Below are 18,228 nucleotides of genomic sequence, written 5' to 3'. Positions count from 1 at the left end.
TTCAAGTTAAAAACATGATAAAAACTATTCAGTTCTTGTATGTTGGAGAAGAGTAAAAATGGCCATTACCTTGTAACTTTCTCCTATGTGCTCCTTCTCCTGGTCAGCCTGAATCACCCATGCCCTTCTGCAAGCATGAGGATAAGCCAGCGAAGTCCCCGCTGAGGGCTTCTGTGCAGGTGCACAGAAATATGTTTAATTATTTACGTATGTTTAATATGTTAACATATGTTAAATATGTTTAAGCATTTTTTTTTAACTATAGTAACTTGTTACATGTTGGTACATGTTAATCCCTCCCCTCTTACCCTCTTACCAATTCCTTCTTCCCCACCCTGTTCCAAACCCCTTTCCAAGCTTGCTGGGCCACCCTCCCAGTTCACAGCCAGTACTTGCTGTCAGCTCCTCCATTTCTGCCTCCCCAGATGCTCTCGCAGCCCTTTACCCTTCTCCCATTTCGCCGCTGGCTGCTGTCCCTCAGTACAGCTCTCCCCTTGGCCCCTGCAGCCAGCCATGCCCACGTTTTGACCTGCCTCTGCCCAGTGACAAAGTCCCACCATTTGCAGATACAAGTAGTAGCCACAGAAAGTCTGTCTGATGGGACCTAAGGACCTTAGGGTTTGTAAGCCTGGAGGGAAAAAATCCAAACTGGGTACCATTGGTGTGCCTTTACTGAGAAGTTATTCCAAGAAGAAATATCTTGCATTTTCTCATGGGAACGAAAGCCAACTGCAATTTACAGTTAAACTCCAGCTTTTGTTTTTAAGCAAGTCATGTTTGTTATGCTGGATTGCAGCTATTATTTTAGAAATCTAAGTGTGCACTTGAGACCAGTTAAGTCTCCAGTAGATTTCATTCCTAAATTTGCTTTTATTGTAATTCAGAGTCTTGTTGGCTCATTACACCAATTCCAAATTGACATATAGGCGGTGCCTTTCTTGAAGTTTAAATGAAAACATCTGCCATTAGCCTTGTATTTACTTAACTGCTGTAAAAAATGCAGTGGGTTATAACATTGATCTTTGGATCAAAATAATCTGTAGAGTACAGCATAGCTAAGCCACTCTTCCTACCCCAAGCACAAGGCTTTTGTCTCTGCAGGATGCCTGCAGCTCTGCAGCGCAGCACACACCACCAGTAGTCCTCTCCTTGCAGCACACAAAAGTGAGAACATACGTACAGTCACTCAGTGTAGGAGATAGCATTCAACGTTTAGCCGAAGAAGCCACTTCGATTAATGCATTTCTCCCTAGGATTAGATTTGATACTCTCACAGTTTGCACTTTTTCTTGGTAGGAGCAGCTGTAAACGTCTGTGCAGGTATGTACTCACCATGAGTATTGGTGGCCTTAGCAGTAGCACAAAGACCAAAAAGGCCTTTTTTATTCTTAGGATCCCTGTAAAAAACAGTTCCCCTTACATGAAAGTCATTCCATTATTTGTTCTCTCTAAATTGAGTGTTGGTGTCTGCACTCTCAGCCAAACAAAAGTGAGAGACCTGATGGGAAACCCCCTGATGAGATCCGAGGCTTATTTTCTAGGAATTGGCAGCCACGACAGGGAGAGTTTTGAATTTTTTACAAATATTCTGGATAGGTCCTTAGTCTAATGTCACATAATGGGACTTGTCTTCAGTCTGCCTTTGAGGTAGTTGTTTGTGTGCTTGACTCTCTATAACTTGCATGTTCCTGGTTCTTAATGAGCCCTGTTCTCTTAAGGGTTGTTTTTTTCATGAAACACAACAGCAAAATAGTCTCTTAAAGGCAGAAACTTACTATGAACGGGATGGCAAGTTTTGCAAAGTCCATGTGCTCTGTTGTGTTGGCCAGCTTCTGATTGCTGCCACTTCCTTCAGCCTTCCTTCCTAGCATCCATCATCATACTGATGTAACAGACTTCAAAAGTGCTCTGAAATAATACACATTCTAATTAAAATGGTCAATAACAAATGTAGTGGTAAGGCTTTTTGATCAAAACTGGAGGGATTTCTGCCATCAAGCAGCATGACTATTTGCATGCAGCTACAAAGAACGTTCTTTCAACTGACAGCCACGTGCAAAAGCCACTCACAGATGTCCAAGGCTGGTAGCAAACTGCCTGTGAAAAATCCATAAGGCAAACGGAACCCACAGAGGCTGAGAAGGAAAATAAAAACAAAAGCTCTTTGGGAAGTGACAATATTCTGTAAGTTCCCATGTCTTGGGGTTGAATAAATAAAGTCTTCAACCTCCTCTGCCGTTCAGGGTCAAGCAAACAAAAGACGCCATTTCCGTCTTTCAGACTAAGAAGCTGAATTCCCAGTCAGTCGTTGAATGAGGAAGATCTAAAACAACACATACCACTTAACGGCAGCAGACTTCTCTGAAGGTTGCTGCTTAACATTTTGGGTAGCCTTCTCTCTCACTTTGAATAGCTTCAGAATGGTTTCCAGGAGGCTAATGTTCCCAGCTATCTCTAGCTGTTGTTGGTTCATTCTTCTCTTCGTGCTTAGAAGCCAAGTCTTAGTCCCTGTGGCTCCCTCTCACAGCTGCTGTCCTTGGCCTCAGACTGAGAAACTCATGCCACTGTAGTAGGTACAGAGGTCACATCTCGTGGCTACACAAGCGTGATCTGTAGAGATACTTCCCTCATTGTTTCTGCTCTTATATCTGGATTTAGCAGAAAGCGCTGAGAACTCAGGATAGCCTTACAAGCTATAGTGTATGAGCAGAAGGCTCTGGAAGTCGTGTATGTAGGATTACAACCTATCTGTGAGATGAAAGAAGGGTGGCTGCTAAGGTTTTTTAAGAAGGTCACTAGGAATCATAGAATCACAGAAGCCTTCAAAGCATCAAGACCTCTAAACCAGGATGTAGGAGAATATACCTGAGAATGTCTCCGTGCTATAAGTCTACAGGCCATTTTGAAAATGCCACCTTTCTGCTTCTTGAGCTGCCAGTTAAGGCATAAAAGTAATTTGGTGAAGCCTGACCAGGGTAAAATCAGAGCTGTTGTTAGCTCTCAGTTAGACCTCACTGCAACAGCCAATTACTGAGCCTGCACTGAGAAACAGGGAGAGTCTACTATCTCCTGTGTGCAGTCATGGACAAGCAGCATGTCAAGTTACTGTGGTTCTGCTGTAATTAGAATGGTTTGCTAATGTCACAGATGTACTTCAGCTCTCATGCTGATGTACAGCTGTGCTGTAGAGGTCAGGATTGAAATCATGGCAGAAGATACTTTATCAGGGAATTTTAACAACAGATTTTAGTCATATTGTAAGATGCTTCTATTCTCACTCCTGTTCTCTTTTCAAAGTGATGTAAAAGCACAGTTTATCAAAACAGAATACCCCCCCCAAACTTTCCTGCATTTCTTTGAACATCAGAATTGATCATTGCCTAGATTCAACCTTAAATAGAAGTTTTCAACAGATTTTGTTGTCTTTGAGAGACTTCGCTGTCCCCAAACATTGTCTGTTAATATATGTTGTCTTTGACAGGAAGGAGAAGATTAAATTATTCAAAAAAGTATGAAAGAAATCATTCAAGAATCTGCACACAAAAGTAATGGAATCTGTGTCACTTGAGTTCATGTTTATTTAGTTAGACAGGAAACGATCAAGAAATGAAATCATAAAGGCTTATTCCCCAGTGACTTTTCATAACGAGCTGTTTACCTAAATTGCTAAATGAGTAACCTATTTTTAAGTATTCAAAAGAACAGGAAGATGATTTCAGAAGATCTTCTGTGCCTTTTTGCCCCCTTGTTAACAAGAAAAAGAATATCTCTTGGGTTTTGTGTGATAGAGCAGGCCAAGCCCCAGTGTGATTGGTCTTCCCTGTATAGACAGGATAAATGCTACAGATGGCATTTTCTTGGGAACACGCTGTTCACAAAGGGGGTAGAGAATGAGTCATAAATTAATTGGACTTCGTACTTAGTATTTCCAACGTCAGTGTTGAGTTATTACACCAGATTGGGTTTTTTCTATGTAAAACACACACCTTATAAAATCCACAAAGTAGAAAAAAAAAGAAACCCGTGACATTAGCTGCCAGTATGGATGCCAGTATGGAGTTGCAGAAGCAGCCAAATTTGGGTTAGAACTGAACGAGTATGCGTCTCGCTGCAGAGACCCTATCTTCTAGATGTTTGTTAACTCTGAATGCTGATACTGCTGTGTACGTATGCACTCCCACCAAGCTTTACAGAGAGCACTGTGCCAAGAGCTGTGCTGAAAAGCAAAGAGAAAATTTTCATCCCGATCTGTGAGATTACTGTCACCATCTCAGCTACATTGAACTGTGTTTATGCAGCACATCGTAATTCTAGCCTCGAGCCCAGCTGATCTGGCTTAATACATTTTCAAATGTTGTAAATTCAAGATTACATAATTCCTCTTAGTGTTAAATTATAGGTGGCAAACACAGTTTTATGTTTGTGATACACAGGCCAACTCTGGTTACTGGTAGCTCTTTATTTCTGCAGTGATCTGAAATGTAATTATCTGTAATGAGCTCACCCTGTAAAAACATAAAAAATTGCAACAGCGCTAGTAGAGGAGGTTCACATTTATGAGTTCTGTCTTGAGAGCATCACTGGACTAAACCTAGAGATTAGTAACAACACAGCAGTCCAAGACAGTCTTTTTTAGTGTTTGGACTGCAGTCTCTAAGGAGACTGTTGCCAGTGGGGCTGGGGGGCCTTTGCCGCCTTCTTATATCCCAGGTCTAGTCCTCCACACTGCAGCTTTCCTAGCCCACTGTATCCAGTCCGCCTTACCTCTGGCGCTTCCCAGAGTGCTTCCTGGGTGTCCTCCAGGCTTGATCCTTTGTAGCAGGGTTGCTGTAGGAAAGCATTTGCAAAATACATCCTGAGCATCTGAAGAACATTTTCAATTTCAGTCATCCACCACTTCATTGTAAATCATCTGCCTCCATCCTGTCTTATTCTGTAGTAGCCTCAGCTGAAAAGACCATGGCATACCCCAGTACAGCACAAATGCCTTCTGGGTGAACATGGATGAAGAAATGATTGCCAATCCGAGCTGCCTGTCACCATGAGAAGGGAGGCACCTCTGTTTCAGAGCAGGATTCATACATTAAAGCTGTAAATCTCCTGTTGCTGTAGTTGGGAAACAGAAATCTTTGAAACGGATGTCTCAGTTTTATTAGTGTGCCGTGTTCAGATAGACACTCTGCAGCATGTGCATATGTTTTTTTTTTTTAATTGACTGGCAAATGCATTCAATCAGAGAAGCTCACATGGAGGAAAGTGCTTGCCCCGCGCAGACAGAAGCTTCACAGAGATGGTGTTAAAAATACCCTTCTACGAGCAAGAGCTGATCACAGTATCTAAATAAATGAGGTAATTTTATGTATCCAAGTGAGACAGGTGGAAAATTCAGCTCACTCTTTGGATACCATCCAACCTATAAAGACATTTCAACTGTGAATACAGGCTCACACCAGCCTTCACTCTTAAATCAGTGAGATGCTAACACTAGGATACAAATGATATTGGGTGATAGAGAAGGTGCATGTCAATGAAAGTGACACTGCCTCTTGAAGAAAAATGAAGTAAAATCCTTAAATTAATTGTATCAGTAAGTGCCTACAAATTGAAGTGGTGAAGTACATACTACAGTTCAAAGGTAAGCGCTAAATAAGAATAGGAAAACATATTAGAAGAAAAACCAATAGGGCAAATGGTATGAAGATTGATTAAAGATTAAAAGCTCATTGCAAAAGTCTTTAAAAAGACCCTAAAAAATCTGACAGGCTTAAGTAACATATTAAAGTAGATTCATAGAAGGAAGAAGATATCTTTTAAACAATAGACATTGTAGCCAAATGAGTGAATAGAAAAAAGAGTACGATTTCTGGCAGACTAAATGTCAAACCATAAGAAGTGAAGCCAGAAAAAGATATTGAGGAACAGTGTGCCTGAGGCATAAAAAAATACATTTTTCAGAGGACGCCTGCCAGTGAATCTCTAGTGCCTGTAGAGGACCAAGGTGTGAAAGAGCACTTAAAGTTGAAGTCAGCACTGTTGAAGGAAAGAGCAAAAAGTTCTTGTGCTGGTGTTAACCACTGAGGCTGTATAATTATCAGGAGACTGGCAAGTGACAACTAAGGCAAACTTTTTTAAAATGGCCTCAGGAACTGTAAAAAATCAGTCTCGCTTTTGCACAAGTTGGCTGAATCTGTAAGAGTTGAGCATGCCCGGGGACATACGATAGATTGGGAAGAGCTAGCACAGCTTCTGCAGAGGAAAGTCCTACTTTAGTGCTCCATCACAGGCCTCAGAGGGACAGTGAGTGTGAGGATAAGGGTGGTCTCTTCAGCACCTGAGTGTTCAAAAAAACTTGGAAAAAAGTAGTTCTTCAGAAACTGCTAAAAGAAAGCAAGTTTTTGTGAGGCAGGAGGGAAGGCTCACTTGTGGATTGGTATCTCCCTAAAAAGGGTAAATGAAAGGTGGAAACAGATGGTCACATTTTGCAATGAAGGGGATGTTACCAGGAGACTCCCACACAGGTCTGTGCTGGGGTCACTGCCCCTGCATCTCCAGGCACAGGCTGGAAGATCTTGGGAAGGAGTGAAATTCTGTTCAGCAGGTGAAACTTCCTGTGAAAAAATGCAAAAGAATTTATGTGGGAAAATTGTTCCTGACCAAACACACAGTGGCAGATAACTGAGCTGTTACTGCTTGGAGGAGCCACTGCGCATCCTTCCCCAAAGCATCATCTTAGACAAGGAAGAAAACCAGTATAATTTTTTAGAGAGGAAGTAGAAAACAAAGCATGAGCCGTTTTTACAGCCGTGCTGAATCCCCATCTTCAATACTATGCATTTATGGTCACAGATGTTTATAGATATATAAAACAACGGAAGATGCAGGAGGAAAAGCACCAGGAATGAACATGAAGTGTGACAACTTCTCTACACAGCAACTATTGAATTTGACAGCAATGGCTGGGGGAAGGCTTATAAGAGAACCTGAAGAACCATAAATGGTGTAGATAAGGTGTCTGGGAAGCAGTTACTTACTATTTCATATATCACCAAAAGTACATGCTTGCCCTGACTTTTGCGTCTGCTACTGGTCACTGTTAGAGGCAGAGGCACAGGTTGGATGGAGCTTTGCTGCCAGACTTTGCTCTCCTGCCTGTGCAGAACAGCCGTCCTTAGGCAGTACCAAGGCTAGAAAAGGAGAATGGCCAGTCCACCAGCACAGCAAGAAAAGGAGGAGCTTGCTAGCGTTTAAAACCAAAGGTAGCATTAAGCCAGAAACATTTTCCAGCTCTAACAGCATCTGTAGGATGCTAGACCCATGGTGGGGACCAAAGGGAACATGCCCATGCCTCCTGGTCCCTCCCTGCTGCACTCAGAGGGAGCAGTCTCTGATGTGCTGTCCTGGGACAAGCCCTCCAGCCCTTGCTCTTGAAAGAAGCCTTTACTGGAATGCTGTTCTAGGCTACTCTCCTGTGTGCAGTTATTTGTCTTCTAAGTGGGTATGTCTGCATTTGCAGGCTGTGTGGGGAATTTATTTGTACTTTTTGTGCCGCCCAAGCAGGCATGGGATGGTTCTGCCTAACAGAGTTGCTCTTTCTCCAGCCTCTTCCCTTCACTCCCGAGAGAGCTTTCTGTGCAGCAGAACTGCTTTGCCCCTTGTCTTTGTTTTCTCTTCTTTTTTTTCCATTGTCATTAGCATTGCCACAGCTGGTTAGGTTTCAAATATGGCCATCCTGCAGCAATCATACCCTGCCATCAACACGCATATGCACAGCCAGTGCTGTCAAAAATGTCTCAGTGTTTCCGAGAAATACTCTACCTGAGGGAGCTTTAAATGGTGTGCCTGGGAGGGTCAGCACTGGTGATTCTGATCTTCTCTTCTTGAGGTGGCCATCAGCTCCCTCTCCAAAACAACAACAGCTATCACACTAGATCCACCCTGTGCCCTCTCCTCTGTCACTCATGCTCTTTCTCTTAGAGGGAAGTGACTGTGCAGCATGAAAGAAGATTGGAAGGGGAGGTGGGAGATCAGGTGGGAAATAGTCCCTGGGAAGAGCCAACTTCCCTTCCTTCTCCCTGAGGCCTCCCAGTCTGGACCAGGTACTGAAAAGCACATCTGGCACAGATCTGCCACTGACTGGGTTGCCCACAGGCACTGGCCTTTTCCAAAAATCACGTAGTGGTATAAGCTAAGGGCACATTGTGCTCCTCATCCACAGCCAGTGCTGATCTCTCCTGTGGCTCCGTTATTGACTTGGAAGGCCACAGAGAGCTTGTTTCCTCCAGTTTTCTTACTTACCCCTCACGCCTGTATGTATCCCCTTTGGATAGCCCCTGGCACCAATGCTCCAACAGCTTAGACATGCGGAGAGAACCCGTCTCCTTGCTGTCAGCTCGTGGCTCATCAAAGTGACTTTGATTATGTGGATCCAGTGTTTCTGACCATGGCCCCTGTCCCTATATGCATATAGACAGAGCAGCCTGGCTCGCTGCTTGAGAGGTGCTAGGAGACCTGGAGAACTGAAATGCCCAGGATCTCCCTTAACCTGTGTCAAGGACTGAGGACAGCTGAGTCCACATAGGTGAGGCCATTGCAACTGGTTTGTTTGGAAATAGTTCCAAGCAGGAATTTGCTTTTAAAAAGAGACTTTACTTGGGTCACAATATAACTTTCTCCCTTGCCTCAAATAATCCTAACAAGCAAATCTGTAAATGTTTTAGGAACCCTACTGCGTTCTTGCAGTGAGTGTATTTTTAGTCTTTGTAGCTGTTACAGTAACGCTGCTTTGCCTATATACTTATTTGGTAGTGTATACCAACCCTTCAGATGGAAACATTGTCCAGATGGGCTGGGTAGGACAGTCAGGGCTGCTCAGCGGAGATGAGATGGAAGATTGCAGAAATGACAGTGCGGAGAAAGCCCCCTGAATTATGCCTGGGGACAGCTGCAGCCCTTCAACAGGCCAGCCCCAGAGCTATGTGCAGCTGGTGCCCTCATCTTCTTCTGAAGCTTGCGCTTTCTGAACTGTGTGCTGCCCTAAACATAAGCTCTGTTTTGGGCCACGGCAGGTTTCAGTATAAATTATTTGGGTAATTTGGTGCTAAATCATTCTTTAAACCAAACTTTAGCATCGTCAGCTTAGTGCAGCTAGCACAAAGCAACCAGGTGCTGGAACTCCTCCGGTGGCTCTTTGAAAGCTGCCTTGGTTCCTGACGGTGTGATAGAAGGAGCTGCAGAAGGGGCTGTAAGTGTAAATTAACACTGACACAGACTCTGTTTGGAATCTGGTGTGGCAAATCGAAGTTTCTTGTTAGAAGGAACTGTGGAAAGTGTAAAGGGTGTGAGTAGCTGTTCAGCAAAGATGGTTTTAAAAGACTTGACGGTTTTGCATTACCTTACACAGAGATAATTCCCTGGCACCTGATTTGACATCAGCTAAACTAGTTCCATGGATAGCAAATTCACTCTACGCTATTGTCCACGAGGAGGGGATGATCCTCTAGCCTTACTGTACATGTCTGACAAAGACAGGTAGTTAAAGTAAAGATGAGGCAAAGTGATTTCCCTCCCTGTATTTTACCAGCAGAAGTGAGGACATGTGGTCCAGATCTATGTATGTGGTTAACACTAGCTTAGCTGTCTATTCAATTAGCACAGTGACAGTAGAGCTGGGCAGGTTCTGGCCACTTTTACAAGTCACCTACTAAGGAAACAGCCAGTAGGTACGTGGATTGTCTACTGCAAAGGCAATTGGGGCGTTAGAGTCTGAGGACTGGGAGACGTCAACTCCGTGGCCCAGGCCCTGAATTGTACAGTATTGGTTTCGCAAAGTATTTTTTGGATAGTCCACTGTGGGACTGCCAGGAGGAAAGTGAATTTCATAGATAATTTCTAGAACAAGTCTCCCTCAATATACCTAAGGTGTGAGTGCATCTTCAGAAAGCTGCAAAGCTCTTCTGTGGTGGTTAGTTACAACCTTGAAACACTTCAGCAAGGTCAGGTGGCATTTCAGGGGAGCTCTATTTCAGCCTGTCTGCAAATTGTGCCGTTTTCAAGACAAGCATTTTCCTGCAGCAAAGCTTTGTGGGGAGGATGCATGTAAATGGGAAAGGGTGAATTACCAGAATAACTTGTTCCTGTCTTCTGACTGCAGGCATAGGGCCAAACAGCCCACTGGCATATATAGAGTCTAGAGAGACAATTCACATCACCGTTTGTTCTGACTTACTGCAGAACAGACACTAAGATTTTCATTGCCTGCCTCTCAAGCCCTCTGCCTGTCTGCTGCCTTTCTCTAAGACAGCACCTCTTGTACAAGGAGATGCCTAATGTCAAAGATGGACATTTGAACATTCAACTGATTGATACATATCAGTACTACTAAGGAGAGAAGGAGGACTTTGGGTTTATGGTCTTTCTAATAAGCCAGTTTTGAAAACCTAGTGCTTCAAATATGAAGACAATCTTCCATCATCTTCAGTGATTTGTAACAGTAGTTATTACCCTCAGCCTTATTTGCTAAACGTTTTTGGTTTGGACTGCTGACTTCAGCTTTCATCAGTTGGATCTTGCAGCATGTTTGTTTTTAAGAGGAGCTGCTGTAAACCCTAGAGAGCAGTGTTGGGGAATTAGATTTCTGTTCCCTAGACCAAGCTCATGCTGGGAGTTTGGTACAGCCAGTGAGAGCCAGTGAGCCTCTTTGAGAAGGTGCAGTCAGAGAACAGCAATGCTTGACACAATTACCTTTGCTGTTGATTTGAAATAGCCGATCATCTGAAGCACGGCTTTTAAACCCGTTAACAAATAATTAAGTGCAACACAGCCTTTTGGCCTGGGAAGGATAGCTTCTTAAGCCTAAGGCTGTATGAATGGCTGTATGTTCTGAACTTCAAAGAGGAGCAATAAATCTGTTTATAAATCCAGACACCTCTACAGGAGATCCTTTCCTGTGTTTTCACTTATGTAATCCCACAAAACATCAGTCATAGGTAATTCAACACAATAAACTTTAGAAATAATTCGGTGTCGGTGTTGCTCTGGGCTATTAAGCAGCCCCATGTAACACAGGTTGGCAGCGCTGACCTTCCAGCCAACAAATGAGCAGTGGCAGCAGGCAGCAACTTTGAGCTGTCGGTCCTGCCTGCAGACCCCCCTGCCCATCTTCACCTCCCTGCAGAGGGCTGTGAGGTGTGATGGGTGCGTGCTCAGGCAGTGCAGTACACGCTGACCTGAGCGTTGAGAGAAAGCACTGGTTACATACACTGACCCCTCCAGAGATCAGCCACACGCAACTGCCGAGCTCAGTGCTCGTCAGGGCCTCTCTAGAAAACCCACCTTGTGCTCCACTGGTGTCTCCCAGATGTTGGTACTGCTGGAAGGCCCCTTGGAAGGGGAAGGAAAGAAAGACTGACTGGGCTATTTTTAAAAGCTCTGATGCAGGAATCACAAAGCAAAATTGTTGGCCTGTTCTATGGATGAGGTCAGACCACAGGGTCCCGTGGAGAACCCACAGCTCTATTCCAGATATTGCCCGCTTGCTGACAAGGGATTAAGAACAGCACAGCTGAACATGTCCAGCTACGTAGCCATTGGATTTAAACCGACTATCAAGAAAACATGGCACAGCAGTGTTCTCACTGCCATCTGAACCGTGGGCGCTCACTGGTGTGCTTCCCTACCCTATGGCAACTGTTAGCTCAAATGTCACTAAAGGGCTTTGCCCAAGTTGCACTGCCTTGTCTTTGCCATGAGCAAAGAGCAGATGGACAGTCGTCACAGCTCAGTTCACGTATGTTGGCTTCTTTGTGGACCTGGGCTCTGTAATGATCAGTTGCAGTCTACCATAAGGAGCTCCAGTCATGAACAGGCACCTGCAGCTCACAGAAAGGCAGTGCCAGAGGGACCACAAGCGACTGCGAGTGCTTATGCCTCTGCGGAGCGAGGGTCAGGTACCTCAGGTCTTGTCTGACAGGCAGTCATCCAGTCTTTCCTTAAAGACTGCCAGTCATGGAGACCCTCTGGTCTCCCGAGGTGGCTTCATCCAGGGCTTGTATTTCATTATCGTTAGAAACTTGGTCAAAGATAAATCTGTTTCTCTTGAAATGGACCTGATCATTTCTAGTCCTGCCATGCTGTTGGCTTATCCACGGTGATCCTCCACAGTCCTCAAGCTTTTTCTGCAATGCTTCTGCCCAGCCCCATTTTGTACTCGTGTTTTACTTTGCTCTGGCCTTGGTTGAAATGCATCCTGAAGATTTTGGACAGCTTCTCTCTTTTATTGAAACTGCAGTCTAATCCAATACTCCAAGGTGGTTGAAATCTCTCCAGTTTAGCATCTTCCAGAAATCTTATAAGTATGCTCTCTATTCCTCATCCAGAGAGTGAAACAGCTTAATGGCATCGAGCTCAGAACAGAGCCATGTGGAATCATTTTTGCAATGCCTGCCCCTTTGACAGTGAGCTAGTCTTTCCGAACATCGGATTGAGCTGGCTGCGTTCAGGTCACGTTTGCCTGTTGTTTTGCTGAGAGCATTACGTGGGCTTACGCAGAGCATCAGCCCCTCCACCCTCTGGGCTGGGGTGGGCCGGGCAGGGCTCTCCGATGGTGGCCAGGCGTCCCAGGGCTGGCACAGCTTTCAGACTGCTCCTTTCAACACAGCTGGTCCAGGCACCCAGCAGCATCACCAAGCAGTAACTGCTGTCTTTGCAGAAAATCCCACCTCCTCTTCTAAGTCAGTTTGGTGCTAATGGTAATGAGAAAGACTGCTAGAAATGTCTGTAGTGGGAAATGATCCACTCCCGCTGCTATCCTCATCCCTGTGAGATGAGACCCTTTGCAGAGGCTCCCTGCAGCAGTTCTTCATCAACAATACCTTCAACCCAAAAGGGGAAAGAATCAGGTACCTGTCTTTAAAACCTGAGTGTCACTCCTGGGGTAATTCACACACACAGGGCAGGATTCAGGCACTTTGTGAAGGTCTGAATTGGGTGTGTGATTCCTCCCAGCTATCTCAGCTGCGGTGGCCTCAGAAGACACAGCACCTCTTGCACAGGGTAGCAGAGCTGTGGCTTACTTAATCGTGGTCCACTTAGTCGCGGGGGGAGCCTGTGTCCACGCTGGGAGAAGCGGGATCCCAGCTGGCCAAGATGGGCTGATCTGGTTCCCATGCTCCCCGCTGCCACCCACACAGCTCAGCTCTCTCCCTTGTGTGGGCTGTTCTCTGGGATTGCTGTTCTCCTCCGTGTTGTGCAATGCCAGGGAACCTAATGATACAGGGTTCTGAATGCGGGCAGATGCGGGAAAGTCTTACTGCCTTACCGAGAGGTTTTCCTGGTCCTTGCTGCCGTCCCATCCCACCTCACCCACTTGTGGCTTTGGAGCACATTTTCTCACATAGGCAGGGTCCCATCGAGCTGTCGTCTGCAACGTGAGAGCTGAGGAGCTGTGTTTTCAGCTTGCTGTATCACAGGGAGCCTATCTATCTGTTCCCATTTCCTCTCTCCCGGCTGTTTGCCCCTCCTCCCAGCTTCTCCTTGTGCCCCTAGCTGCACCGTGCAGCCGCCTGTCCTGAGCAACACCACCAGCCCAGCCCTCTCTGCTATCTGTCGGGTGGGAACCAAGAACACATCCAAAGGATGAGAGAAAGGGTGCCACAGACCTGGGGGTTGGCCTCAAAAAGGGCCCTGGCTGGGGACACAACACCCAAAGCTATGGCAGGCCTTTAGCAGCAGCACCACGGCCGGGAGGGACGAGGCGCTTGTTGGGGTGGTTGGGTCAGCAACACAGAGACATGCACAGCTGCTCCTGGCCTTGGTTGCTCGGTGGCACATACAGAGCTTTTTCCATTTCATTTCTGCAGGTGGGAGCTTTGATTTCCCTTGCAAGCTCTCAGCCCCCTTAGCAAGGGTTTGCTCCTGCTTTTCATTACTATACCAGACATAGTTGATCTAATGGCTTCTACAGGTGGCGTGGGGTACAAGAGGGTCCGGCTATGGTTGTCAGCTGTCATCCAGAGTCAGAATTAATCCAGGAAAACAGTAAAAATTAGTAATGTATATTGCATTCCTCCAATCCATACGCTTTCTATTAGGTGATCTTCCATCCTCCTTAGCACAGAAAGAAAACCCTGCCGATGGCAGTCAGCGTTTCTGACTCTGAAAGGCAAGGAATGGTCGTGCCTGGAAATCCGATCTCGGCTCTCGCATTCCTGGACACACTGTCTGTGCAGGGAATAGTCTCCCACCTTTAAATCCAGGCAGCAGATGCTAGCCATGTGCACAGCCTCTGCCTGCAAGCCCAGGAGTTTCTGCGGCAGCAGACGTGCCTGGCCTGGGGCTGCGCCGGGGTGGTGCAGCCCAGTATGCCCTTGCACCAAGGTCCCATGTGCTGGCCTGGGTATCTCCATGTCCAGAGGTCTCGCAGGGTAACGGCCTTGCCCAGTGTCACCACAATGTCGTGCAAATACAACAGCCAGGTCAGCACTGTAATGAAGTACAGTTAATTCTTTCGAGAAATCGCGTTTGAACTTTTTTTATTAATAATGTGGTGAAGAAATTCCTCTAGATCCTCAGTGTCAAGAGGGTTACAGTATTCTTAAACCAATAAAAAGAAAGTGAAACATTCAGCTTGCTTAAATAAGCCCTATCTTCAATCACCCCTACACTTTAGTGGCTCAAGAACAACGGTTCAGTAATAAATGTCATACAACGCAATGCCATTGGTAATTATGTGCAGATGAAGAAGGGGAAAAGACAAGACTTACATTAACTTCTAGGTGTGACTGCACGTGCTAAGCATGGCCTGGGCCCTTTGAGATGTCACGAGCAAGCTGGGACTGTGCTGTGTGAGATGAAGCACCATGTGTGGACCTGCAAAAAATAAGGGGGTTCCCTGCGCGCCCCCCCGCCCAGCTCCTACTCCAGACAAAAAAACAGAAGGTCCAGAAAAACTCTGCTTTTGGTGCCATTGTGTCACTAGCTTGCAGTGCTAACTCTGACTCTTTTGTTTATTTCTTATTTTTGCAGAGAATGTGATCAATGGGCAGGACTACGAGGTGATGATGCAGATCGACTGCGAAGTGATGGACACCAGGATACTCCACATCAAAAGTTCATCTGTCCCTCCATACCTCCGAGAGCAGCGCAGAAATCACACTGACACCTTCTACAGCTCGTCTCCCTCCGTCCCAGAGATGCCCCATGCCCTGAGGGCCATCGTCAAATCCCTGCAGTAGCTCCTGCAGTGTAACTGCATGGCCCGTGCACCCGGCATACAGCTGGTCCTGCTGCCAGACTGAGCCCCTTTGCTGGCGGGTGCTTGGGGCTCCTGGCACATCAGCACAGCAAGGGCAGACCCCGCTTAGCCCATTCCTGTGCCTAACCCTACCCATCAGCTGCATCCTGCCCAGGAATTATACAGCTCAGCTGGCACCTTGCCGGACACAGATGTGGGGGACCCACACAGCGTGTGATGCCCAGTGCCAGGGGTGTGGGTGATGCACGCTGCCGCAGTCCTGGTGGCGGCATCAGCAGCTGGTGCCTGGAGCTTGCACGGGGTGGGGGGGACACAGGCCATCCTTGCACTGTCCAAAATTGTGGTTTGTTTTTTTTTGGTTTGTTTTTTTTGTCCCTGTTAAACTGTCTCCTGAGGTGGGGTGCTGCCCAGGATTGCAGCAGTGCCATGGGGCAGCCCAGTCCCAGCCACACAGTGGGGCAGTGGGAACCCGCACTGACATCCAAAGCACTACAAGCAGAATGACCTGCACTGCCATGAAGCGTGGCCCCGCTCCCGGGGTTCATCCTGCTGGGGGAGTCCCGAGGTTGCACCCACCACGAGCAGGGCACCTCGGTGGTACAAGGCCTGGGCTGCTCTCCCAGGCAGTGTACACACAGACATACACCACCACCACCCCCCAACACACACCCACCCCCAACTGCGTGTGCTGCCTGCACACTGCTGCTGTCTTTCCCCTTTTGCATGGCAAAAGGCTGGGTCTTGGCCCAAGGGTGGTGACTGAGTGCAGCACATGCATTTCTAAAGATTGTACTGCTGGGGTTTTCTTTTTTCCTTCTCCATCCCCACCCCCCCACCCCCACCTGTTTTTTTGTTTGGGGTTTTGTTTGGGGTTTTTTGTGATATTTAATGCTTTTCACAGCTAACAGCCTATGGAGCAGCGCTGGCCCTGCTGGGGCAGAAGAGCTGCTTCAGATCAGTGGGACACAGCACAGCACCTTCCTCCTGAAACACAGAGACGCAGAGAGACACGTGCACACACTCACACCCACACCCCTTCTCTGCCTTGCCGGCACTGACAGTCACCCGTCGGGCAGCAGGGGAGCATGCCCTTCACCCCCGAGCACCAAGCTACTAGACATGGCTCTTGCTGCAGTCGACTGCTGCCGTTACAAAGCCCGCTGCAGAGCTCTATTAACGTCCCAAGTTTGTCAGCCAAGCCCTGGGCCGGACCTGGGCCGAGGGGCTCCAGCACACAGTGCACTGCGGTGCTCAGCTGGGATGAGATGCCAGCAGAGCATTGGCCTTTCGTAATGACTTCAGCATGTTACATTCTTTTTTTTTCCCCTTTGCAGTTAGCACAGAAGATGATGGGCTTCAGTTTGCCTTTCCCTCATTGTCTGAACCACTGACTGACTGATGTGTTGTTATTATTATTATTTGTGTGTGTGGCTGTTAGGAAATAAAGGTTGATCCTACAGCAAGACAAACAGCTCGGGGGAGGCAAGGAGGAGGGTGAGGAGCAATACACCCCTGTAAAGTATGTGCCTTGCAACACTATGGAAAAGCTTTGCCCTTTGCCACGTAGTCAGCGCGAGCTGCACAGGCCCCCCATCCCCTCGGCGCTTGTGCTGCTGGGAAGCAGCCGGGCTCGGCGAGGATTTTGGCTGTGCTCCTTGCACCAGTTCGTTTTCCTGGCCCCGGCCCCACCTGACTGTGGGCCAGCTCACACAATAGTCAAAAATAAAAACCCCGGCAGTGTGCCAGCCAGAGGCATGCAGCTCCCCCACAGCCCCGAGCGCTGGCTGCTCTGGTGGGGGGCATTTGCTGCCAGGGAGCTGGGGGGGTGACCCGGCCATGGTGGCTGAGCTTGGCACAGCCCGGTGTGTTGGAAAGGGCTGCTGCTGGGGACCGAGGGGGTTGGGACCGAGCGGGTTGGGGACTGCTGCAGCACCGCGTCCTCAGGCAGCACCCGGGGCTCTGGTGGCAGAGAGCACCTCTCATCCTGTGTAGTTCTGTTACCTGTGTCCCTAGCACTGAAGGCAATAAAATGGTTCTTTTATTTATTATTATTTTGCTTGTTAATACTGTTTTGCTTAAGCAAATGACTAGAAGGCCAGCACAGTCTCTGCTGTCTCTTGGGCTGCAGTGTGGCTCTGCTAAACACAGCGTTGGCACTGCCCAAGGCATATGCACCCAGACCCTGCCTCCTGCTTCTGGGGAGGGGGCATGCTGCACCAGCCCCCCCATGAGCTACTCACCCAGAGCCTAGGGAAGAGGAGGCTGCGAGGGGTCTCACTGCAGTCCCTGGTGACCTGAGGGCAACTGCAGGCATGATGGAGCCAAGCTCTTCTCAGGGCCGGACGTGGCCACGCAGTCCTGTCCTGGTGCCAGGACCAAGCAGCCTCAAGCCCCCCCAGAGGGTCCCCTCGGACCATGCCTTTCTGCCACTTGGTGTGTGAACTGGCACTCCCCAAACCAACCAAAACCCACCCAAAACAACCCCTATGCACCCAAAAAAAATTTCCATGCACCCAAAGAAAGCCCCGAACAGCTGCAAAGGTACTTGATTCTTTATTACTGACAGCAGGTAAATACAAGATGCTGCCGGGCAGAAGGGCAGGGGCTGTGCCTCTGCGAGGGGCTCCCCGTGGCCAACAGCCAGGACCAGGGCGAGCGCAGCAGTGAGAGGGCACACGGGCTGAGACCCTGCGGGAGAGGCAGTGGCAGCGGGATGGGAAGCGAGGGCTCCCCCAGCCCTAAGGGCTCCGTCATGCCTGCAGCTCCCTGCCCAGGCAGCCCAGCGCCCGGCAGAACAGTCTTCACCCAGCAAATGCCAAAGGGGACTATTTTCGTTTACAAAATGAACAAACAAAAGCCATCTACACATATTTACAGTGTCTCCCTCCCGCCGCCACCAGCTCAGCCGCCAGCCAGCTCGCTCCAGATGTGAGTCAGGGCTCAGGATGTGCCCGGCCCCCCAGGGCAGGCTGCAAAGG

At 47.7% G+C, this 18,228-nt stretch overlaps 1 protein-coding gene across 1 annotated transcript in view; it reads left to right on the top strand.

The window, feature by feature from the left end:
- ATF6 (activating transcription factor 6) overlaps window positions 1-16,056 on the top strand; it is an 80,685-nt gene extending 64,629 nt beyond the window's left edge. The window contains exon 16 of the mRNA XM_059821919.1: window positions 15,022-16,056. Within this exon, the coding sequence (XP_059677902.1) occupies window positions 15,022-15,230 (209 nt within the window). The 3' untranslated portion in view covers window positions 15,231-16,056. The remainder of the gene's footprint in view (window positions 1-15,021) is intronic.
- The last annotated feature ends 2,172 nt before the right edge of the window (window positions 16,057-18,228 follow it).

This window comes from Gavia stellata, chromosome 10 (assembly GCF_030936135.1).
Source record: "Gavia stellata isolate bGavSte3 chromosome 10, bGavSte3.hap2, whole genome shotgun sequence".
Taxonomy (NCBI): Eukaryota; Metazoa; Chordata; class Aves; order Gaviiformes; family Gaviidae; genus Gavia; species Gavia stellata.
Note: the sequence above shows the minus strand (reverse complement) of the source record. Positions and strands in the feature narration are given on the sequence as shown.